This window comes from Natator depressus, chromosome 8, assembly GCF_965152275.1.
Source record: "Natator depressus isolate rNatDep1 chromosome 8, rNatDep2.hap1, whole genome shotgun sequence".
Lineage (NCBI taxonomy): Eukaryota > Metazoa > Chordata > Testudines > Cheloniidae > Natator > Natator depressus.
This window is the reverse complement of record NC_134241.1, coordinates 11,087,919-11,112,788: the sequence shown is the minus strand read 5'-3', so window position 1 is coordinate 11,112,788 and position 24,870 is coordinate 11,087,919. Positions and strand designations below refer to the sequence as shown.

Below are 24,870 nucleotides of genomic sequence, written 5' to 3'. Positions count from 1 at the left end.
ATGGGATTTGCCCTCTGCAAAGTGGGGAACTAAGGCAAAGGACACTGCCCAATGCGCTGTGGGATCAGGTTTGCTTACGGTCATGTGCTTTTGAATGTGGTTGGTGTTTTCCCAAATTAACACTTGGTTCCCTTTCCCTTTTAATAATAGTTCGCTTTTTTATACACTGACTCAGTGCTCACAAGTGGGGAAGTATTCCCTCTTAGAGGAACCCATGGGGTCTTGTTAGGTTTTCCCTGATTAGTGGATGGGGGCTTGAGCTGGTACTGTTTTGTATTTTTAAGAGGAACACCTAAATAATGAACATGGCCTTTGTTGCTGCCAACTCCATCTGGCAGAAGGGTTATAACTTTAACAGCAACAAATTCTGCATGTCCTGGGTCTAAATAAAACTTACTAAAGTCACTTAAAAATAAAGTTAGTGTGGCTCCTGTACTAAATTTGTTCAGATATGAAAGATGTTTCTTAACCGCAGATCACAGGTGGAATTTGCAAATGTGAAAATCAAGCTGCATTCTTAAATATCGCTGCAAATCTGTACAAATCTACAGGCCAAATTCTGCCCTTAGTTACAAGAGTACAATTTCTGCTCACTAGATTATGCCTGAGTAATACTGGTCCAAATTCATCACCTTTTGTGGGTTTTTTTTTACAAGTATGAGTGAATGAAACTTAGTAACTTTGCACACAAGTAGGCTAGAATTCAGTTCACTCTCTTACAGATGGCTGGGCTAACAGGAGTAAAAACCCCTGGGGGTGGGGGGTGGGGGAAGAGGAAAGGAATAATCACTGTGAAATAAGCAGTTTTGAAGAAGCCAAGGGAGCAGAACTGTGAAGTAAGAAGGCTGCATGTTTACTTAGCCACTTTTCTAAGTAGAATTTCATTTTATATTTTGCACTAAATTTTGTCATGAAGAGATTTATTTGACAGCAGTTAGGGGTATCATTAACTGTTGTAAAGCTGAGAACTATTGACCTCATTGTAACCTCCAGAAACAACCCTTCATAGTTTTGAGGGATTTATTAATTTCATTTTTGGGAATTTATGTTTAGCTGGTTTTGAGTTTTATGTAGCCACTGGCATTCATTTTTAGTCCTGGTTTAGACTTTTTTGTATATTTAAGTATTTTCATAAACAACCCCACAAAGTGACAAAATATCTCAAGACTTTGTTGTGCCCTAAAACTAAATATGAGACCCTGTTTCAGCTCTAGACTGTGCTAAGAATAGGTTTGGAATTCTTACTCTGATGAACACTGATTTTCAAGCTTTTATAACATGAAAACGCCTTTAACCCCATTGGCCTCATCCTATCAGAGTTGGTCAGTTCACACCACATTTTTGATTGAATGTTAACAAAGCTGGTTGGGCAGTTTTCTTCTTTGCCTCCACAGAAGAGCTGTTGTATGTACCTGCATCTTCTTAAAAAAGTATTTTTATATTGTAACTTTGCCAACAGTTCAGTGAAATGAAAGTCCTGTGTGTTTAAAAGAAAAAGTCCATGCTTTATTTCAACATCAGGAGCAGCATGCTCCTGTGGAGACAGGACTAACCTGATGGCCTTGGGTTCTATCCCTGACACTCTCACTCACTAGCTGTTACCTGGGTAAATCATTTCACCATTCTAGGCTGCATTTTCCCCATCTGTGGAATGTGAATATTGAAACCACAAAGAAGGCTGAAGTGCTTTGAGATCCATGAATGACAAATATAAAGGCAAGCATGAAGACACATTCTCTAACTTCCCCTGGGCTAGTCAAGCTTCTCTGCAGCAGAACAAATGAAAGAAACTGAAGCAGCTTGTTGTTTGGGAAGGAAATAAGAGAACCCGTTGTTGATGTGGCATTGGCGACGTACCAGGATGAAACTTGCATAAATGCAGTTTATCTGGTGGTCGCGTACTGTGTTGTATGGATATCCTTGTCATTATTATTAATCACTTCTATTCCTGTAGCATGTAGGAGCCCCAGTTGGGGAGCAGAACCCCATGGTGCTAGGGGCTGTACAACCACAGAACAAACAGATGGTCTCTACCCCAAAGAGCTTCCAATCCAAGAATAAGACGTGACAACAGATTGGCAGGGGAGTACAAAGTGACCAAGAGAGAATATTGTCTAGGTAGAGAAGAGAGAGACAGGCTGGGGCAAAGGGAATACCACACAGCGTGAGCAATGGGATGGTGGCAAACGACGTCTTAGTTCCATGATTTGTGTATGTGTGTTTGGGGAGATTACTTAAGAAGGGATCCGCTAAAGGGAAAGGAAGGGGGCTGAGTGCGAGAGGGCAGGAGAGGAGAGGTGGGATGACCTGATGTGGAGTGAAGGGAAGGTGAAGAGATTGTGGATGTGTCTGTGCTGAAATTGGGAGGTGTAACTGCAGCATGCGTAGACATACCTGACCTAGCCTTGCTCTAATTAGATCAAAGGTAGCTCGAGTAACAACAGCACTGAACCCACTGCAACATGTCCAGCAACCATGGGAGTGTTTACCCAGTATCCTGGGCAGGAGGGTCTAGCCCATGCAGCGACCATGCTAGATCAGAGCTAGCTTGGGCATGTCTCTATAGTCACACTTCCTGACCACAGTGTCGACATACCCTGTTGTTAGTGGAGGGCTGGAGCTAACAGTCACAGGGCAGAGAAAGGTAGAAAAATTGCAGCAGTTTTTCCTGAAATGTCCGAAGGTTCCTGCTTTGGCTGTTCTTGTTGGTAACAGCTGGAGTCTGTGACTAGCATCTCTGGCTGGCTGCTCTTCGCAATTCTCCAAGAAGACCAGGTGGTGGTGAGGAGGGGAGGCACCTCTTGGGTCCTAATGTCTCGTGTGTGGGTGGGTGGGTGTCTTTCCTGCACAGTTTGTTCTTGGGTTCAAGGGATCCTTGCGGGGAGAGGTATGGCCCTAGCTGGATCCCTTTTTACTCCCCCTGCAGTTGCATTGGCACCAGTTCCTGTTTTATTGAGCATATGGACAAACTGCTCCCAAAACATCATGCTGTCACTAGTGAGAGAAACTCCCATGTGCTAGTTGGCCCAGTCCTGAAGAGTGTACTGTGCAGGGTATTGAAGCTACCAGATGGAGCCTGTTCTAAAGGATGTTGTAGGAGGTCAAGGGATACGATAGATGCACTGAAGCTCTGAGAATCTGGACAAGCATTAGAGCTATTGGATGTTTATCAGAACGTCAGATCTCTGTTATCTTTCCCCTCCTCCCCCGAGTATTGTCAGTCATTACAGTGTCAGTGGTGGTTTGGAGAAAAGGCTCTTAAATATTTTCATTTTCTTTTTTTTTCAATATTTAAATATTTTGGTTCTAGTAGGTGTTCTTTGAAAAGGGTGTTTTCTAATTAAAAATATAATCACCTCTCCCGTTTCACACCCATGCTCCTTTATACACTAAAATACCCAAAACTAGTTTGTTTTCTCCATGTATAATCTCTGGCCCAAAAGAAACATTAAACTTGTAAAGCTTTATTATTAATAAAAAATGGGTCTAGGAAAATTTCCCTAAACTGTTAATGTGGAGTTTTAAATGTTAGAAAGCAAAAGCAAACTTTGAAACACAAGTTGGTGTACTTATGGCATCAGCAATAGTTCTGCTGTTCCTTTAAAAGCAGGCCATTATGGGATTGATGAATGTTGAGGTGTGACATCATGTGAGAAACACCTTGACAGCTGCCTGCTCCCCTGCCCTACCTCACCAGTCCTTCAGTACTCACTTCTTTGGAGGGAGAGATACCAGTCCTGTGCCTGCTTACAATCACTGCATACTTGGTCATAGCGGGGGTTGCCATAGCATCTGCCTGCTTACAAGAGAACGTTCTCAAAAGTCTGTCAGCGTTTTCCCCCCTGGGTGCCATTCAGATTGAATTTGATGTAGTTGAAGGAAAATGCATCCTTTTAAAGCAAAAGGGAGAACCACTAGAAGACGCAGCATATAAATCCTGTCTGTCTGGTATGGTATGTTACTGATTTTATGTGATTGATTTCATATAAATGTCAGTTACAAAGAAAAAAGAAATATTACCTTTCTGTTCTCATTATGGATAAACTTTTCTCTTAGACTCTACTACTCTCTCTGCCTTTCAGCTGAATGAAGGTTTATCCTGCCTCTGCTATTACCTGAACTCATTTGGAATTGCAAAAAGAGAGAGCACTTTCTTCTTTAAAAGTACACACCAAAAATCCATAAATGGAATGAAAAGTTCCTAACTTATGTATTGGACAAAGATACAATATTAAAACAAGTATTGATACTCAAAAAGGTTGCAGTGGGACAGGTTGTACTTCTGGCATAGTTTATTGATGAGCTTGAGATGACATTGTGTAGACGAATAAGCACCGGCATGCTAAGTGGATAGTGAGACACATGGCTACTGCAGCTGGCGTATACATTTCTATTTTGCTGTATATGTAAAATTTCTTTTCCTTTTCCATAGATTATATTTTCTAATCTAGCCTGTCTGTGGTGGAGGGGAAGAAATTTGCTTTTATTTGCTCAGAAGATTTTATTTGGGATTTTGTACATTTTCATTTAATATTCATTTCAACGTAAATAGCGAGTGGGATCTGAGCAGTCACAGTTCTGGACCTGAACATGAGATGATATACCGGGAAATACCCTTTGCATTAGCAGCATTACTCCAATTTTTTGTCCCATTCTGACCCGACCTCTGTATGTAAACCGCTTGATGTAGAATATTTTTATGCAGAAACCTTGAGGAGAGGGGAGAGAAAAAAAGAGATTTAGGGGGTGTGACACATGGTTTGAAAGGGTTAAACATCCTGCAACATAAATAACCCTCAAAAGACATGTGGAGAGAGAATGTTTGTGTTTTTGTGTATTTACCTATGTATGAGTAGGGTGGACAGTGTAATCAACAGTCCCTGTCTATGCTGTATTCTGATAGTTCAGAGGTCAAAAGAACATCCTAGCATTTAAATGAATTGCAAACACGGGATATCTCGGTATTCATCTCTCTCTGAAATGTACTGTGAATGGTGGAGGAACGAGCAAATGGCCTTATATTAATCCATATAGCTAAGTACCAGTGATGGATCACCTTCAAAGTCATGCTAATTACCTTTTGAACTCCCAGCTTGTCAAAAGACATGAAATTGTATAAAAGATCCTTGAGTCTGGGTTCTGTCATCTCAGATCTGCTTAGGCTTCATCAGATCTGCTTAGGGGAAGTTTGAGTCACAAGACTGAGGGCGCAGTTATGCTGGTACGCCCTGAATATGATATTTGGACATTGGACTATAAACTATGAACTATTTCTGAAAGAACTCTTTGCAACTATAAAGCTCACCATCTCTGCTCTGAATCTGCACCTCAATGAATTGAGCTCATGGCTGTATGTATATTGATCTTTTAACCATACTCTCTCGTTTTTAATAAATTTTAATTTAGTTAATAAGAATTGGCTGTAGCATGTATTTGGGTAAGATCTGGAATATTCAGTAACCTAGGAGGTCATGTGTCCGATCCTTTGGGATTGGTAGAACCTTTTCTTTTATATGATGAAATAGGATTTACAGAAATTTTCATCATATTTGATGTGGATACCTGGATGGAGGCCTGAGGCTGGATCACTTTCAGGGAACTGTGTTGTTTGGACTTCTGAGTAACCAGTAAGGTAATAAAGAAGCGGTTTTATTCTGGCTTGGTAAATCGAAGTATTGGAATATCCACCAGCTTTTTGGGGTTTGTCTGCTCCATTCTTTGCAGTTCACCCTAATTGAGTGACCACAGCTGGCTCCCCGCTAGGACCCTGGTCACAGGGGGGATTAAGGAAACACCAAATTTTGATCATCATCTGGTCTGCTTGGCTGGTTGTACTATGGCAATTTTCAGATTGTTTTCCAGTCTCGTACTGCCATTGGTGCTAGCAGGGCTGCCAGCACTAGTGCAGTCCAGCCAACAGGACTCATTCATGAAATTGGCATTTCTGGGGCTTTTCTTGGGGGATGGGGTGGGAAGAAGAGGTGAAGAAATGTTTTCTTAAAGAGCTGAACTACAGTATATTTCAAGCTCCCTCTTTAAATACTCCACCCCCCCAACCCCCGGCTCTTTTCTTCTTCACTTTAGACCCTTATTTTTCTCCTATTATCTATACGGGTGCAGAGCTGTAGGGGACATGGAGTGGTTTGCGGGTCCTGTTGATGGAGAACTTGGCCTGTTATGTATTTAAGAGTGAATGAGCTGATTAAACCAGGTTTCTGTGTCCTTTGTGCTTCCAAGCCAGAGCAGTGCAAAGGGTGAAGCATCTAGTCTATTATTTGTGTTGCATTAGCAGCATGCTAAGTACTTTACAGTTAGGTAAGAAGGAAGGGTCCCTATCCCTGTGAGCTTGCCATTTAACAGACAACATACAAACAAACCAGGTGGCAGGAAAGGGAGCACTGAAAAGCTGTGCAACAGATCCCACGCTTTGTACTTCCATGTCGTTTGTACAGAATGTGTGGGGAAGGAGTTTTTATATGCTCGTATTCAGTAGATTAAACTAGCTACCGGGTGAAGGGAACATAGGTCTCCGTCAACAGGAAAGTGGTGGATTTTTATAAATGGGGAGCATGGCATGTGGGAAGACAAAAAAGCAAAGTGTTAGGGCCTGTCTACCCCTAAAAGTAACCAGTGTAGTTAAATGGGTATCAACCCTCTTGTACAGGTGTAATTCTATTCATATAAACAATAATGGTGCTTATAGGCATTCCTGTAGAGGAAGGGGAATAAGATATACTTGTTTAGGGCACCTTTATACTGGTATAACTGCATCCACACTAGAGGTTGTACCAGTATAACTATTTCAGTAAAAAAAAAAAAAAAAAAAAATCTCACTCCTAACTGACAAAAACTGTGTGCACACCAGGTGTTAGAGTCCAGTTTGTTTATTGCCCTGAACACAAGAACAAGGAGCTTAAATTTGATCCACGCTTACTCTCATTCTCTCTTTCTGAAGATAATATCCATAATCAGCCATACATTTTGTTGCTATCATACTCCCAGCCATTGACTTGTGGAGGATTTCTATTGATTGCTGTAGGGAGCCAGGGTGGCTTCCCTCCGAACCAGAGGGTAAAGAGCCACCCTCTCAGCCTGAGTGGGCGGGGCCAGGCCAAGCTTACGCCAATCCCTGGAAAGGGAAGGGTGGGACAGGAAGTACAAAGGGTGGGGCCCTTTGCCCAGTGAGGAGAGCACCAGGGAGGGAGACAGACGCAGGCTGCTCCCTTGAGATCCTGCTGCTGACCCAGGGGAGGCCCTGGGCCAGGAGGAACCGGACCGGGAGGAAGGCCTGTGGCGACCAGGACTGCCAGCTGCTGAGTACCTGGAGAACCTGGAGGGGCCCGGCTGTAGCCCGGGCCAGCGTGAGCCTGACACAGAGGGGGAGCTGGAGCTGCCAGCAGCGGAATACCCGGATGAGCCGGAGGGACCGGAGAGACCCGCTGGAGAGACCGGGTAGGAAGTAGCCCAGAGGCAGAACTGCACCGTGGGGTGGGTGTGTTCGGTCAGCGGGCGCGGATGGCCCCCCGCTGACCGAGCGGCGGGACCTTCGCCTCCCGCCACTATCAGGGCCCTGGGCTGAAACGCAGTTCCCCTGCCCGGCCAACCTGCCTTGGGTAGCAGAACTGCGCGCCGCAGGCTCGGGCCGGCCCCCCCGACCCCCGCCCGAGGGGCGCGCCGCAGGCTCGGGCCGGCGCCCCCACCCCCGCCCGAGGGGCGCGCCGCAGGCTCGGGCCGGCGCCCCCACCCCCGCCCGAGGGGCGCGCCGCAGGCTTGGGGCCCCCCCGCCCGAGGGGCCTGGTGGACCGATTGAAACCTGTCACAATTGCTCAATCCCATCGAAAATATTTAGGCTCCGAGTCTTGCAAGGGCCTTTGTCAGTGACCAGGGAGATGCCAACAGTCATGTATGCCAATCTAGTGGCATTGCTGAACTATGGTCAGCCTGTCCATACCTCTTAGCAGGCTTCTTCAGGGTAGCCGCCACTGTATGCTATTTGTGCATCATGGGAATGGTGGTGCCCTGTTTTTTTTTATTGCAAATTCTGATGCAGATTTGAGTGCGTGGGTTAACCCTGATTAACTTCAAAACATTGACCTAGAAATCAGGTATGCAAATTTTGAGGGTGTCTCTCACTAGCTTAACTAGCAGCTAGGGTTGTATTGAAAATTGGCGTCAAGCACAAGAGGTGTGCCCCAACATTTTGGAAGGGTTACATACAAGAAAAATTGATCTTCTCTAGTAAGCCTCTAGGGAAGGAGGTGTGGAGCTCCAGGTTGCACAAATCTTGTTATGAAACATGTAGGGGGATGTGCTGATTAAAACTGTGAGAGTAACTGTTTTTTTTTATTTTTTGTTTCCTGGCCATTAACATTTTTTTAAACTTTTTAATTTTTTATTTTTAAATAAAACTGAAGTAAATTTCCAAACAAAATAATTTGGACTAAAAAATTTAGTTCTGAAAATGTCAAAATGGAACTTTTTTTTTTTTAAACCACTCTGTGAATTCATTATATGTTCCTGAAATGTTTCAGTCAACCTGTCAGGGTTCCCTGTAGGAGGTTAACTACCCTGCCTTTAGGCAGAGAAGAACTCCAGCTGCTCTCAGCTCAAAACCTCTCCCTGCTTCCAAGCAGCCAAAAGGGGAGAGAGAGAGAAAAAAAAGTTTTGTTTAAACCCCCTGTGCTTCTGGTTCAAAATGATCCCACTGCTACTACCATGTCAGGGTTTCCTTCCCACCCTGAACTCTAGGGTACAGATGTGGGGACCCGCATGAAAGACTCCCTAAGCTTATTTCTACCAGTTGAGGCTAAAAACTCCCCAGGCACAAATTCTCCCTTGTACCTTGGGTTTAACTAATGTTGCCACCACCAAGTGATTTAACAAAGAACCAGGGAAAAGGACCACTTGGAGTTCCTCTTCCCCCAGCAATTCCCTCAAGCCCTTACACCCCCTTTCCTGGGGAGACTTGAGAATAATATCCTAACCAATTGGTTACAAAATGATCAAAGATCCAAACCCCTGGGTCTTGGAACAATGGGAAAATCAGTCAGGTTCTTAAAAGAAGGATTTTATGAAAAAAAAAGGTAAAAATCATCTCTGTAAAATCAGGATGGAAAATACTTTACAGGGTATTCAGATTCAAAACACAGAGGATTCCCCTCTGGGCAAAACCTTAAAGTTACAGAAAACAGGAATAAACCTCCCTCTTAGCACAGGGAAAATTCACAAGAAAAACAAAAGATAAACTAATCCGCCTTGCCTGGCTTACCTCTACTGGTTGCAATATTGGAGACTTGGATTGGGATGGGTTGGAGAAGATGGATTTCTGTCTGGCCCCTCACAGTCCCAAGAGAGAACCCCCACACAAAACAAAGAGCACAAACAAAACCTTCCCCCCCTCCCAAGATTTGAAAGTATCTTCTTTCCCCATTGGTCCTGTTGGTCAGGTGCCAGCCAGGCTATTTGAGCTTCTTAACCCCTTACAGGTAAGGAGGAATTCTAGGCTACCTTTAGCTGTATGTTTATGACAACCCAAGTCTGCATTTTCGGGGGGAGAAAAAATTGTGTCCAGAAAGTTTTTTTTTCCCCAGCTCTAGTACTCCTTTGTAGTTCAGATAAAAGAACAAAATGGGTGAAATGAAGAGGTGAGTGAATGTGTAGAATAAGAACTAATAATATGAAGAAATAAATATCGTTATGGAGTCTCTTTCCTGTATAAGGAATAAATTCTGCCTTTAGATACATGTGCGGCACCCACTGAAGTAACTGCTGGGCATATCCCAGGCTGGAGTTTGGTTAATAAGTAACTATGTCATCACAGTACTTGCAATATGGCGTAGTCCTTGAAGATCCTTGTAAAAGGCTGTCATTGGCCTGAAACATATCATCCTATTACCCTGCTGGGAAAGGGGTAAGTGGGCAATGACTTGTTCTCCCACCTAGAGAGAAGAGATGTGGGCGTAGCTCTGTCTAGGGAAAGCCGTCCTGAGGGAGGAATCAGAGAAAGATGGTTTGAGCTGCTCCTTACTGTTCTCTTTTTTTTAAAGAAAGGCAGACCCCAGCAAGGAGATGAGTTTGGAATCTATATATAGTATTTGTGCAGGCTGGGAAAGGCACCTACTGACCACACCAAAGAAGGTCAATACAATTCTGCTGGTGCCTCCGTTATTTGTTCTATCTTGGTCCAATAAGAATACCAGTTCACAATCTCTCTCCTTAGAAGCTAGATGCTGCTCCTAGCATCAATGTTACCCCTTTTGACCCAAGCGGCTAGTCCAAGTTTTGGGGCTCCGGGGATGTTCCAGTTGGAAGTAGAACTCGATAGGATCTGGTATTTTCTCTGATGCAGTTTTGTTTCTTTACAAAGAGTGTATAAAGTCCTGTGTCTCTGAACACAGAAGGAATCGAATAGCAGGAAACAGCAGGAGCATCCTTTTCAGCCAGCTCCCTGACTCAAGAAACCTTTCTCCAGTTTTTTGCAAGGGTCAGCCACTGCACTTTCAGATACTTCTTTACATAAGAACATTAGCATGGTCACACTGGGTCAGACCAAAGGTCCATTCAGCCCAGTATTCTGTCTTCCGACAGTAGCCAATGCCAGGTGCCCCAGAGGGAATGAACAGAAGAAGCAATCATCAAGCGATCCACCGCTGTCACTCACTCCCAGCCACTGGCAAACACAGGCTAGGGACACCATCCCTGCCCATATTTGCTAATAGCCATTGATGGACCTATCCTTCATGAATTTACTTAGTTCTTTTTTGAACCCTGTTATAGTCTTGGCCTTCACAACATCCGCTGGCAAGGACTTCCATTGTTTGTTTTAAACCTGCTGCCTATTAATTTCATTTGGGAACCCCTAGTTCTTTAGGCACACGCTCTCTCTTTCATATTCCGAGTTTTGCCCCGTACTGCACACCTGTCCAAAATAGTACTCAGGCAAAAGCTCCCTAGCGGTTTCTCACGGTCCTTTTGTCCTAGGTGGCAGTTTTATGTTTAACAAGGTTCCATCCAGCTCATAACAGTACTTTATTCAGATATACTCCATTTATTTTTATGGACTCTTTGTGGAATAATGTATTTTTCAATGTGAGTATAGGTAGCAGAATCTGCCCCTTCGCAATTTAATAGAGAAACAAACCTATAGACATATTCTTGTGCTGAATGGAATGATGCCTCTTTAGCCACGTTATTATTATTTGCAGAAGAGGAAAAAGGTTACAATATCTGATACTCACAACAAATTAATCATATATGCCATGTCCATGATGAGTACGCCTAGAAATCATGTAGCTGATGTTATGGAAAAGAATAACATGCCTTTATCTACACACAGGAGAGTACAGTTCTATGGTTTCACACTTTAATTGTATTTTTAAATCCTCTACAGTTATTCAAAGAATCCAGTTGAACTCCCAAGAGCATTTATTATTTCCTGATAAAGTGATTGTATAAAGAGATACTGTAGGTATAGGTACTATAGGGTTATATAGGTATATAAGGGGTTAAATTAGCTTGGTTAAAAAAAATTATAGCTTGCCGTTAGCAGTCATGGGAAGGCCTTAAAAAATGTTACTCTTGATTGGAAATACTGTGCTTGAAATGTGGCTTAATTGGAAAAATTGGACCTAAAAGGTAACTGAAAACATAAGAGGAAAAGTCCTTGGAAAAGGTCCAGATTATCCGGGATGGTTCTAACAATAAAGGAGGTGTGTGCGTAGTGAACCAGTAAGGACTCCAAACAGTCCAAAATGTGGTTTTTAGTAACAGCAACATGTTATACAATAACAGCCACTTGTTTGCTGCACTGTATAAAGGAACCAGGCTTGCTAAGGGTATTTATCAGATCCTATCCAAACATGCTGAAGCAAGCCAGGATGCAAGAGTTATCCCGAGACTGATCCTTTCATGAGTATTCTGATCAAATACTTACGGATGTGTATTATTGTATGGATGTAACTGCTTACTGCTTAAGCTTTTAAACACGTTTGGAGCAATTGCACAAATACAATTTGGCCTTTAGATTTAATAAAGAAATTTATGGTTAAATGGGTGTTACGGTGGTGTCCTGCACAAGCAACGATATCCAACGGCTATACAGAAGTGGATACATGCACTGAATCACTAGTAAAGAAGGGATGTGAGAAATATGTGTGAGCTACTAATGGTTCTGCAAAGGCCTTCACAATGAAAATAGAGCAAATGTTGGGGTAAAAAGTGTGTATTTCACACAAACCTGTTTCCTTCCACAGGACATGATCACTTGGAGGAAAGGCCCTTTATACAGTAGTAACTGAAAAATATATAAATGTAATTATACCCAACAGACTTACATTGAATGACAGCAATTCACTTAAAAACAGAGAATGTTTCCTCTTCCATGGTTCTGGCCCTTACAGGATTGCAGATAGAGAAAAAGTTTAAAATGGTCTAAGCCTTTTGATCTTTGTCATTATTTAAAACCATTTAGAGGCTTTTGGGAGAAACCCCAAATTGCTGATGGAGTTAATATACTGTTACCTGTCTATAGTCTCTCTTATGCGATAGACATAGATTAATACTTTATTTTACTGTAATCTTTATCAGTAACTTTTAAGGATTTTGCTGTTAAAGCAATTATACAAAATTAAGATGCTGATTTTCAAAAGCACAAGTGGCAGTTAAGACCGGATCTGCCCCTACTTCCTTAAGAGTGGTTTTTCCAGGAAAAAATTCTAGTTCAAAATCAGCAATATTAGAAAATTATTTTGACTTACCAGATGAAATCAAGGTGGCAACAATGATTGTTCTGACGATGAGCATCTTTGTCTGCATCACCAGAGTTGTGGTTTCAAGTAAAATACATTGCTTTCAATTTACGCACTCCAAAAGAGCTTGTTGTCTCATTTCCCAGCCAATCAGTCATTATCAGGGAAATTTAAGGAGTGTCAGTTATCTTGACTGGCAACAGAGCCTTTTCTCTCGTGGTGTCCCAGCAGGGCAGATAATAAACAGTGTAGCAATGCCAAACCCTTTGGCAAAAGTACTTACGTGGTATAGGAGAATGCAATGCAATTAACTTGTTTGGGGTGTTTTTAACAACTGAACAAGGGGTTTAAAAATAATAAGGGGAGAAATCAAGGACAAATGGCAGACGTCTTTCTCTGCACTCAGCAGTCTGTAGTTATCTTTCTGAAATCAGGAATTTAATTGGATGGAAGGTGGGAAGAGAATTCAAAGTAATTTGTAAAGCTACTTGGGCAGGTCTGCAGACAAACACCGCTCCCCCCCCCCACCCTTTGGGGAGAAATTCAGCTAGTTGGACAATTATGTACTTCACAAGGTGACCACTGAGTAATGAATAAGGCAAACTGAAGCTATTTTGGGGAAGGGAGGGAATGTGATCTATTGCTGATAGCTGAGGACTGAGAGCTAAGTTTGTATTCTTGGCTCTTCCTCTGCCAGGGGTATGCCTTTAAGGAATTATTATTTCCCAAATGGCCTAGCTGTAAAAAAAAAAAAAAAAAAAAAAAATGAAAAATTAGGTCACATATAATTTTATTATGGGACTTTCAGACATGGTGGATGTACTCTCAGCCCTCTTCCTTTCATGCCCCCTTTCCTTTTACTTTTAAGTAGAATACATACTTTGGAAGAGAAGATTTTGATATTATCTGACATAGGAATAACTGATCCAACCACCAAGTCTGTCTTACAGAACTTTGAAAGAATGTCCATGCTTGACTTAGATTGTAAAATCTTTGGAGCAGGGAATCTCTGTCTGTTGTTTGTACAGCCCACGGCAGAATGCAGCTCTGGCCTATGAGTGGGACTCCTGGGTGCTTTTGTAATATAAATACTGAATAACAACTGGGGATTTGCAGTTTGCAAGTGTTCCACTATTGCTAGGAAAGAAGCGAGCAGCTCCAAGCCCCTACTTCCATGCAGCCCTCATCTAAAGCCTCCTGAAGCCTATTCTTGGACTTCAGTGCACTCCAGATCAGGTTATGGACCCTGGACTTCAGAAAAGCAGACTTTGACTCCCTCAGGGAACTGATGGGCAGGATCCCCTAGGAGGCTAATATGAGGGGGAAAGGAGTCCAGAGAGTTGGCTGTATTTTAAAGAAGCCTTGTTGAGGGCGCAGGAACAAACCATCCCGATGTGTAGAAAGAATAGTAAATATGGCAGGCAACCAGCTTGGCTTACCAGTGAAATCCTTCCTGATCTTAAACACAAAAAAGAAGCTTCCAAGAAGTGGAAGATTGGACAAATGACCAGGGAAAAGTATAAAAATATCGCTCAGGCGTGCAGAAGTGAAATCAGGAAGGCCAAAATCACACTTGGAGTTGCAGCTAGCAAGAGATGTTAAGAGTAACAAGAAGGGTTTCTTCAGGTGTGTTAGCAACAAGAAGAAAGTCAAAAAAAGTGTGGGCCCCTTACTGAATGAGGGAGGCAACCTAGTGACAGAGGATGTGGACAAAGCTAATGTACTCAATGTTTTTTTTGCCTCTGTCTTCACAAAGAAGGTCAGCTTCCAGACTACTGCACTGGGCAGCACAGGATGGGGAGGAGGTGACCAGCCCTCTGTGGAGAAAGAAGTGTTCAGGACTATTTAGAAAAGCTGGACGAGCACAGGTCTGTGGGGCCGGATGCGCTGCATCCGACAGTGCTAAAGGAGTTGGTGGATGTGATTGCAGAGCCATTGGCAATTATCTTTGAAAACTCATGGCGATCGACGGAGGTCCTGGACGACTGGAGAAAGGCTAATGTAGTGCCCATCTTTAAAAAAGGGAAGGAGGAGGATCCGGGGAACTACAGGCCAGTCAGCCTCACCTCAGTCCCTGGAAAAATCATGGAGCAGGTCCTCAAGGAATCAATTCTGAAGCACTTAGAGGAGAGGAAAGTGATCAGGAACAGTCAGCATGGATTCACCAAGGGCAAGTCATGCCTGACTAATCTAATTGCCTTCTATGACAAGATAACTGGCTCTGTAGATGAGGGGAAAGCGGTGGACATGTTATTCCTTGACTTCAGCAAAGCTTTTGGCACGGTCTCCCACAGTGTTCTTGCCAGCAAGTTAAAGAAGTATGGGCTGGATGAATGGACTATAAGGTGGATAGAAAGCTGGCAAGATCGTCGGACTCTACGGGTAGTGATCAACAGTTCAATGTCTAGTTTGCAGCCAGTATCAAGCGGAGTGCCCCAGGGGTCGGTCCTGGGGCCGGTTTTGTTGAACATCTTCATTAATGATCTGAATAATGGGATGGATTGCACCCTCAGCAAGTTTGTGGATGACACTAAGCTGGGGAGAAAGGTAGATACGCTGGAGGGTAGGGCTAGGGCCACAGTGACCTAGAGAAATTGGAGGATTGGGGCAGAAGAAATCTGATGAGGTTGGGGCAGAAGACTGGGGCAGAAGAAATCTGATGGTTCAACAAGGACAAGTGCAGAGTCTTGCACTTAGGACAGAAGAATCCCATGCATTGCTACAGGCTGGGAACCGACTGGCTAAGCGGCAGTTCTGCAGTAAAAGACCAGGGGATTACAGTGGATGAGAAGCTGGATATGAGTCAACAGTGTGCCCTTGTTGCCAAGAAGACTAACAGCATGAACCATGACATCCATCATTTCATGATCACTTTCACCCAAATTACCTTCAGATTCACAACCAATTCCTGCCTGTTAGGCAGAATCAAGTCTAAAATGGCTGTCTCCCCGCTTACTTCCTCCACTTTCTGAAACAGAAAGTGTTCCCCAATGTATTCCAAGAAATTATTGGAAATTTTATGTTTTCCCTTATTACTTTTCCAAAAGATGCCTCAGTAATTAAAGTTCCCTATAACTACCAGGTCATTTGTTTTTGATATTTCTGTTGTTTGTTTTTAGAAATGTCTCATCCACCTCCTCTTCCTGATTTGATGTAGACCCTTACCATAACGTCACCCCTAACATCCGCATTTTATTTTTACCCAGAGGCTTTCAACTAGTCTGCCTGTCACCTGCTTCTGGACCTCAAAACAAGTATACGTATTCTTGCTGTATAATGCAACCCGTCCTTCCTTTATTCCCTGCCTGTCTTTCTTAAAAAAGCTATCCTGCTCTATTCCAATATTTGAGTCACAAAATTTATCCCTCTAAGTCTCTGTGAAGCTAATTAAGTCATATTTTAGTTTAGGCCCAGCCCCTGGCCCTGGCCGTTTCATGCAGGGAAAGAGAAAATCCCATCATCCTCCCTCCCCCTGCGGCCCAGCCAAATCTAGCAGCTGAGCCCAGCGCAGGGTAGGAGCCACTGGCCAGGGCATCCCCACCCCCACAGTGATTTACCTCTTCACATGGCTTCACTGGGGAGACACGTGTGACTGCTCCTGTGGCTTCCCTTTGCTTTCCTGTCAGAAAGTCATTTTTCTATGGGGAAGCAAAGAAATCTGTGCGGGACATGAATTCTGTGGGCATGCAGTGGCGCAGAATTTCCCCGGGAGTAATATACATTTTTATTTTTCTGTATGTATAAAATGTCTTTTCCCATGGACTACCTTTTTCAATTTACCCTATCTGAGTAGGGGGCGGAAGAAACTTGCTTTTGTTTGCTCAGATAATTTTATTTGGGATTTTGTACATTTCCATTTAATATACATTTCCATTTATAAGTAGCGAGTGACATTAAAGCGGTTACATTTCTGGACATGAACATGAGATGTTATACCAGGATATACTCTCTGCATTGGCATCATTTCTCCAATTGTTTGCCCCTTGTTGATCCGACCTCTGTATTTAACAGGCCTGATATAGAACATCTGGACACAGAAACCTTGAGAGGAGGAGGAGGGGGGGAAAAAAGATTTAGGAAGGATAAAGGAAACATCAAACTTTGATCATCATCTGATCTGCTTGGCTGATTTTACTCTGACAATTTTCTGATTATCTTCCAATCTTGTACTGCCATTGGTGTTAGTTAGCACTGCTGGGAGCACCAGTGCAGTCCAGCTAACAGTATTCATGAAGTTGGTGTTATTAGAGTGGTGTCTTTGGGAGGTCAGGGGAGGAATTTTTTTCTTACGGAACCAAACTACCATGTATTTCAAGCTCCTTCTTTTTATTTTCATCTTTTTTTCCTTCATTTTAGGTCCTCATTTTTGTTCCTTTGTCTAAGTGGGTGGAGAGCTAGAGGGGAAAAGGAGTGTGTTGCTGGTCCTTTTGTTGGAGAATTTGGCCTGCCTTGTGTTTGAGTTAGAGTTGTACCTGTATTCAAATATAGGACCAGATAGTTTTGAGTGAAACGTTGACATTGGCCTACTTTACACAGTTATGATTTGCTTACCGTCTAAATTTGTTTAGATTGTGCTTCTACCGTAGCTCTCCAATTGGTTAAGAACAGAAGGTAATCTTGTTTAATGACAAATCTTTATTAAATATTCATTTAAATATTAGTGTATGGTAGCTCAGTTACCTGATCCACGAAGTTGGACACCATTATCAATGACGCTACTCCCTCCATGGGGGTTAATTCGTCTTTCAATCATGCCACTGAAAGGAGCATACACTGTTGAGCCATCTCTGCATATAACATCCACCCCAAGGTGCTTTCTTCGACCGTCCTTTCTGCAAATGTGTAAGTAATGAGACAATGCTGACTTACATGTTCATTAGCCCTAAAGCCTCACACGAGATACAGCAGGTAGATTATTTAAAGCAACACAGGGGGGTATGGCCACCATTGTTAGCTTCGGTGTGTTTCAAATGTTTGTATTTCTGCAATGGAAATAGAAGCGTTTGAGGGTTCAGTCCAGTTATAAGAATTGCAAATCTCTCTCAACTGTTACCAGAGCAAGTCAAAAATATATTATATTTTCCATAAAACTTATTGAACAAAATAAAACCGTCACTTTTACACTTTTTTAGTGTTTTGGGGGTATACCAGGGTTTCAAAAAAACAAAAAGTAACACAACCTCCCCACCCCCAATATAGATATTTCCTTTGTTTAAAATGAAAAAAAAAACTTCACATTTTGAGGTTTTTGATATTTGTGAAAACCCAGAAAAATTCCTTGAACAAAAGGAAAATTTCTCAAGAAGATCTGAGGGGAAAAAAAGCCTTTAATCATTGAGTTTAAAAAAACAGCAAATTAGTAAATTTGATAGAACTGTTCAAAACATTTCCATCTACTCTTAATATCTCCAGTTAGTTTGATGGTGCTGCAGACTGTTCACTCATACACAGGGCTCAAAAGAACACTGGACCTTCCACTAGTGTAAATCAGCAGAACTGCAATGACTTCACTGCTGCTATGCTGACTTACACAGGTTGAGCACCTGACCTATTAGTTCGGAACTGGGGTCACTCAAGTGTGTGGCAGTGAGACCATTTCAATGTCATTTCTAAACTAGTTCTGTCCCGCCCGTGTCTAGAACAACAAACTGAACAGCCTCAGAGAGCTGCATGTGAAATCTGGTGGTCTGAGTCCAGTTCCTAGTGGGCAAATGTCCTGTTCCCATCACAAAAATCCTTAGAAATAACATTAAAGTAACTAAGGACCCATCCATGAGGGCCGAGGACTGAATGGGTCATGGAGACGACTCTCTCCCTATTCTCAGAGTGATTTTGTCAGGTGAGGGATTAATGCACGCTGGAAGGATTGTTGTCCTGGTTCTTCTTTAGTGAACTGCTCTTCAGTGGTGTCATTCTGACAGACTTCAGAAGCCCTGAGTGCTTTAAATGATGGTTAAACTCGGAAGTTTTGGTTCTTGGTGAACATCTCATTATTTTAGCAACAACAACAAACAAACAAAACACTCGTTCCACACACAGAAAAAGTGCTCTGGGTATACTACCTTGGAGCTGTATAATATCCGCAGCCATATCCATCACAGCCCCTTGCTTCATTCATAGGATTCCCGGCACATATCTGTCCCCATGGTCCTGCAGCAACTTAAGAAGAAATGGAATATACAAAATTGAAGCTTTTTTGCCTTATACAAAACATAATGTTGCATATTAAATGTTTGGTATGCAACTAATAGGTTTAAAATAGGAGGACACTGAACTTTCTTTAGTAATATGCGTTATCATGTCACTTTCGAATACACATTGGTTGTGTGAGCGCCAACAGATGAATGGCTGTTTATTTCTTTCAGTTAGTGTAAACAGAGTGGTGTTCTTTCTTCTTTTAAATAGAATACACAGTACAGGAGAGAAGATCTTGATATTTTTGACACAGGAATAATTGATCCAACCCAAGTTTTTCTTGCAGAACTCTGAAAGGATTCCCATGCTTGACTTAGATTGTAAACTCTTTGGAGCACAGGCTCTCTTTTTTGTGTGTGCATTTGTACACCACCTGGCCAATGACTGGAGCACGTAGGTGATACTGCAATAGGAATAATGAATAATAACTTAGGCTAAGAATCGAATAGCCGAAAACAGCAAGAGCACCCTTTTCAGCCAGCTCCCTGACCCAAGAAACCTTTCTCCAACTTTTTGCAAGGGTCAGCCACTGTACTTTCTGCACTCCTTTAGGCTCGCTCTCTCTCATAGTCCCAGTTTTGCTCCCTACCACACACCAGCCCAAACCAGTACTCAGCCAAAAGCTCCCCGGCAGTTTCGCATACTCCTTTTATCCTAGGTGGCAGATTTATGCCCAACAAGGTTCCACCCAGCTCATAACAATACTTTATTCTAGATATGCTGCATTTATTTTTATGGACCTGTAGCGGGGCGAGACTCACCGGTGCGGTGCCTCCTGCTGGTCGTCCAGGGAATTAGCTCTTCACCAGCACTGGAGTGCCCTCTGCATGCCAGTGTCTCCCCTGCCACTGGCCCCGTGTCCCTCTTGGACCCCGGTGCCTTTTCCCCTGGGGTTCTGCCCCAGCAGGACCCCCACTCTGGGTTTCCCCTCCCAGAGGAACCCCCAGCCCTCTAAACCCACCTTGCCTCAGTGGCTACTGCCAGTCATCAGCTAGCCCCCATTCACTGGGGCAGACTGCACTGCAATGGCCACTCATCACAGGCCAGGGGGTAGGACCTGCTGTCTTTGCCTATCCTCAGGCTGCCCCTCTGCAGCCCAAGTGCTTCTGTAGGCTTTCACCAAGGCCTGCAGCCTGTGGGTTTATCAGGCTGGAGCTCCCCAGCTCCCTTTGCCCTTCCCCAGAGCTGCTCTGCTCAGGCACCCTGTTCCCAGGCAGCTCACTTTTCCCACTCCAAGGCTAGAATGGGACTCCTCAGCTTCTGGCCCACTGCCCTCTTATAAGGGCCAGCTGGGCCCAAAATGAGCTGTCCACAGCTGTGGCTGCTTCCCCACAGCTTCCCCCAGCGGTTCTCACTCCATTTCCCAGCTGCAGCCCTCTCCAGGGCTGCTTTTCACCCCTGTTCTGTTGGAGTGGGGCAGCTGCCCCACTTGAGGACCCTTTGTAGAATAATGTATTTGTCAATGTGAGTATAGGTAGCAGAATCCATCCCTTGGCAATTTAATATAGAAACAAACCTACAGAAATATTCTCGGATGATGCCTCTTCAACCATGCTATCACTATCTGCAGTAGAGGGAAAAGCTAATAATATCTGATACGCACCACAAGACATTAATCATGTAAGCCACCTCCATAACGAGTTCACCGAGTAATCACATAGCTGATGTATGGGAAAGAATAACATGCCTTTCTCTACACACAGGAGAGTATAGCTCTATGGTTTCACACAGTAGTTTAATAGTATTCTTAAATCCTCTACAATTATTCAGAGAATCCAGTTGAACTCCCAAGAGAATTTTTTGTTTCCTGATACAGTGATTGCATAGAGAGATACTGTAGGTATAGCTGTTGTCGGATAATATAGATATATAAGCGGTTCAATTAGCTTGGTTAAAGAAAACACATGCTTTGCTGTTAGCAGTTGTGGGAAGGCTTTGAAAAATGGTCTGCTTGATTGGAAATACTGGGCTTGAAATGTGGTTTAATTGGGGGTGGGATGGTGCGGGGGAATGGACCTAAAAGGTAACTGATAACATAGGAGGAAAAGACCTTGGAAAAGGCCCCAGTTATCCGGGATGGTTCTAACAGTAAAGGAGGATTGTGCCTAATGAACCAGTAATGACTCCAAACAGGCCAAAACCTGGTTATTATGACATCACTTGAGTCAATATGACATCAGTTGTTTGCTGCATTGTATAAAAGAACCAGACTTGCTAAGGGTATTTCTCAGATCCTTCATGCTGAATCAAGCCAGGTTGCAAGGGTTATCCCGAGACTGATCCATTTGTGAGTATTCTGATCAAATGCTTATGGAGTGTATTATTGTATGCATGTAACTGCTTATTGCTTCAGCTTTTAGAGATGTTTAGAGCAATTGCAAAAAGACAATTGTGGTGTTGTCCTGCATAAACAATTCTATCCAACGGCTATACAGAAGTGGATACACATACCAAATCACTAGTGAAGAAGGGATGTGAGAAATATGTTTTTAGATACTAGTGGTTCCATAAAGGCCTTCACAATGAATATAGAGCAAATGTTGGGATAAAAAGTGTGTCTCTCTCTCAAACCTGTTTCCTTCCACAGGACTTGATCACTTGGAGGAAAGGCCCTTTATATAGTAGTAACGGAAAAATATGTAAATATAATCACATCCAACAAACTTACATTGAATGACAGCAATTCACTTAAAAACAGAGAACATTTCTTCCTCCATGGTTCTGGTCCTCTGATTGCAGGATCAAAGATAGAGAAACAGTCTAAAATGGTCTAAACCTTTTGATCTTTGTCATTATTTAAAACCATTTCGAGGTTTTTGGGAGAAGCCCCGAATTGCTGATGGAGTTAATATACTGTTACCTGTCTATAGTCTCTCTTATGCAATGGACATAGATTAATACTATCAATATTTGACTGTAATCTTTATCAGTAACTTTTATGGATTTTGCTATTAAAGTATTTATACAAAATTAAGATGTGATTTTTCAAAAGCACAAGTGGCAGTTAAGACCAGATCTACTCCTATTTCCTTAAGAGGTGGTTTTTTTTTTTTTTTTTTTTGGTAGCAAAAAATGCTAGTTTAAAATCAGCAATATTACAAAATTATTTTGACTTACCAGATGAAATCAAGGTAGCTACAATGATTGCTCTGACTATGAGCATCTTCGTCTGTGTCACCAGAGTTGTGGTTTCAAGTGAAGGGTCTAAAATACTTTGCTTTCTATTTATGCATTCCAAAAGAGGTTGTGTCTAAGTTCCCAGCCAATCAAACATTACTGGAGAAATTTAAGAGGAATCCGTTCTCTTGGTTGAGAACTTAATCTGTAAAGCCAAATACCAGCCGGAACAGAACCTTCTCTTGGGGGCGTCCCGGCAGGGCAGATAATAAATATTGTGGAAACACCTAACCCTTTGGCAAAAGTAATTATGTGGTTTTGGAGACTGCAGTGCAATTAGCTTGTCTGGGGTATTTTTAACAACAATGGGTTTAAAAATAGAAAAGGGGAGAATTCAAGGACAAATTGCAGATATCTTTTTCTGCATTCCTCATCAGTCTGTAGCTAAATTCCTGATTTCAGAAAGATAATTGGGTGGAAGGTGGGAAGGAAATCCCAGGTAATCTGTAAAGCTACTTAGGCAGGCCTGAAGACAAACACACACCTCAGTTTTGGGAAGGAAGTCCGCTAGTTGGACAATTATGTACTTCACAAGGTGACCACTGAGTAATCAACCTTATTTTGGAAAAGTTGTGGGCAAATAGAACCTTATTAGTGTTCCAGGAAATGTTCTTCCTTGTCTCACCAGAAAATGGGACACTTCCTGCTCAGTTACATAAGTCTATTTCATTATACATCCTAGATATGATACACCTTCAGAGTTAACATCAGGAAAAGCCACAGGGTTACAGTCTGGAGCATGGCTGAATGTAAAAACAGGAAACCCTCTAATAATGTAGTGAAACCAAATTACATGAAATTCAAGAAATGGAGAATGCTGAAGCATGAATAAGGCAAATAGTAGTTATTTTGGGGAAGGGGTGAATGTGATCTATTGCTGGTATCCAGAGGCTGAGAGTTAAGTTTATAGTCTTGGCTCTTGCTCTGCCAGGTGTATGTCTTTAGGGAGTCATTACTTCCCATACGGCTGAGCTGTAAAATAAAAATGAAAAAATAGGTTACATATAATTTTATTATGAGATGTTCAGACCTGGTGGATGTACTCTTGACCCTCTTCCTTTCATTCCCCCTCTCTTTCCTTTCATAGTATCAAACTTCCTTCTGAAAAGCAATTGCCTATCCAACCTTGGGGACAAAACCACAAGAGGAGGTTTAGATACAGGGGACTCAAACACAAATCCTTGTCCTCATAAAATTGGAAGGGGTTAGAATGAAATTAAATAGAACAGTGGAAAAAAATAGTGTTGGTTTGTTTCAGAGTAGCAGCCGGGTTAGTCTGTATCTTCAAAAAGAAAAGGAGTACTTGTGGCACCTTAGAGACGAACAAATTTATTTGAGCATAAGCTTTCGTGAGCTACCGCTCACTTCATCGGATGCATGTAGTGGAAAATACAGTGGGGAGATTTTATATACACAGAGAACATGAAACATTCTTCTATACTTACTGTCAACAAGGAAAAAAGAAGGGAAGAAAAGGGGAAAAAGCCAAGAAACCTGGAATGTTGAGAGATAATTTCCAAATTTATGAAAAACTGGATACTTTAAGAAAAGGGGCAATAGGTTATGAAAGCATTGAGTGCTAAATAAAAAGGCAATTTTTTTCCCCAAAAAAGGTTTTGAAGGAAAATTTTTGGCCATTTCTACTCTCAAGGCATGATTTAGTGTCAGGAATTCATATGTTGCCAAGGCTGATCCTTTTGACAGTCCAAATACACAGACCACAAAGTATTTCAAACCATTAATAAATAAGATTGGGTGAATTACCTTTCCTTATAAAACAGAGTGAATATTTTGTTCTTTTTTGTGACGTTACTAAAAATCCTTTTCAAATCTTATTTTATTAACCTCAGTCATTGCACTTACGTAGCAAACAACAGTGGCGCGTTCGAGGTCCCCCGCATCTATAGTTAGCATATGAACCAGAACAATAATTGCTCCTATACTGACATATCCCTCTGTGGTTTAAACAGTCTCGATCGTAGAGCAGAAACCACAGGTGCTCATCCATTTTACCTAAGAAATAATAGTTTTTAAAAATCTCATTAGAAATTGATACTATCTATCTATCATTTATTTTAGTAACCACAATCATAGTGACACTGCCATTAATCACTGGCACAAAATCATGGAAATGGCTAGTAAGGTCCCTCTGTCAAGGAAAGATTTTCTCCAGGACTGTTGGTTATCCTGACTCCCTTAGTTATTATCTAGCCAAGCTATGTATATTCTTTAATCTTTCCTCAAAAGCCAATCTTTTGATCCTCTTAATCATTTTATTACCACTTCAGTTTGCTGGCACTTTATTGGTATTGACTGCTCACAGCTGTATATGGAAATCTGGACGTGGTCTCAGTACCATACAGTAGTGGGGCAGATGAATGTATAGTGCCTTGCTAGAACAGAGGTCCCATCCATATGCCTCCAGAGGAAGGCACACCATTCCCTGCCCTCACCATCATTACGTGGCTAAATCTGCAATATTTTTAGGAGGGGAAGATTTCAGCTTGACGCAGCTGGTGACCAGGTGACATGCTGGGCTAATGAACTGCTACTAGGCAGGGTTCAAATCCACTTATGCTGGTTTTCCATAGCCTGGATGGGGTTTCCCCTGAGCTTAATTTTCTCCAGAGAACTTAGAACCATTGCAGAAGAAAAAATTGGAAAGCGTCCAGTGGAGGGTAACAAAAATGATTAGGGGACTGGAACACATGACTTATGAGGAGAGGCTGAGGGAACTGGGATTGTTTAGTCT

At 42.4% G+C, this 24,870-nt stretch overlaps 1 protein-coding gene across 1 annotated transcript; it reads right to left on the bottom strand.

The window, feature by feature from the left end:
* Nucleotides 1-16,619: 16,619 nt before the first annotated feature.
* Nucleotides 16,620-22,904, bottom strand: LOC141991945 (leukocyte cell-derived chemotaxin-2-like). Its single transcript, XM_074960411.1, has 4 exons — nucleotides 22,059-22,904; nucleotides 18,809-18,905; nucleotides 17,427-17,578; nucleotides 16,620-16,787 (listed from the first exon to the last, which is right to left on the bottom strand). The coding sequence occupies exons 1-4, from the start codon at nucleotides 22,102-22,104 to the stop codon at nucleotides 16,621-16,623; spliced, it is 462 nt and encodes a 153-aa protein (XP_074816512.1). The 5' UTR covers nucleotides 22,105-22,904; the 3' UTR covers nucleotide 16,620.
* Nucleotides 22,905-24,870: the final 1,966 nt, after the last annotated feature.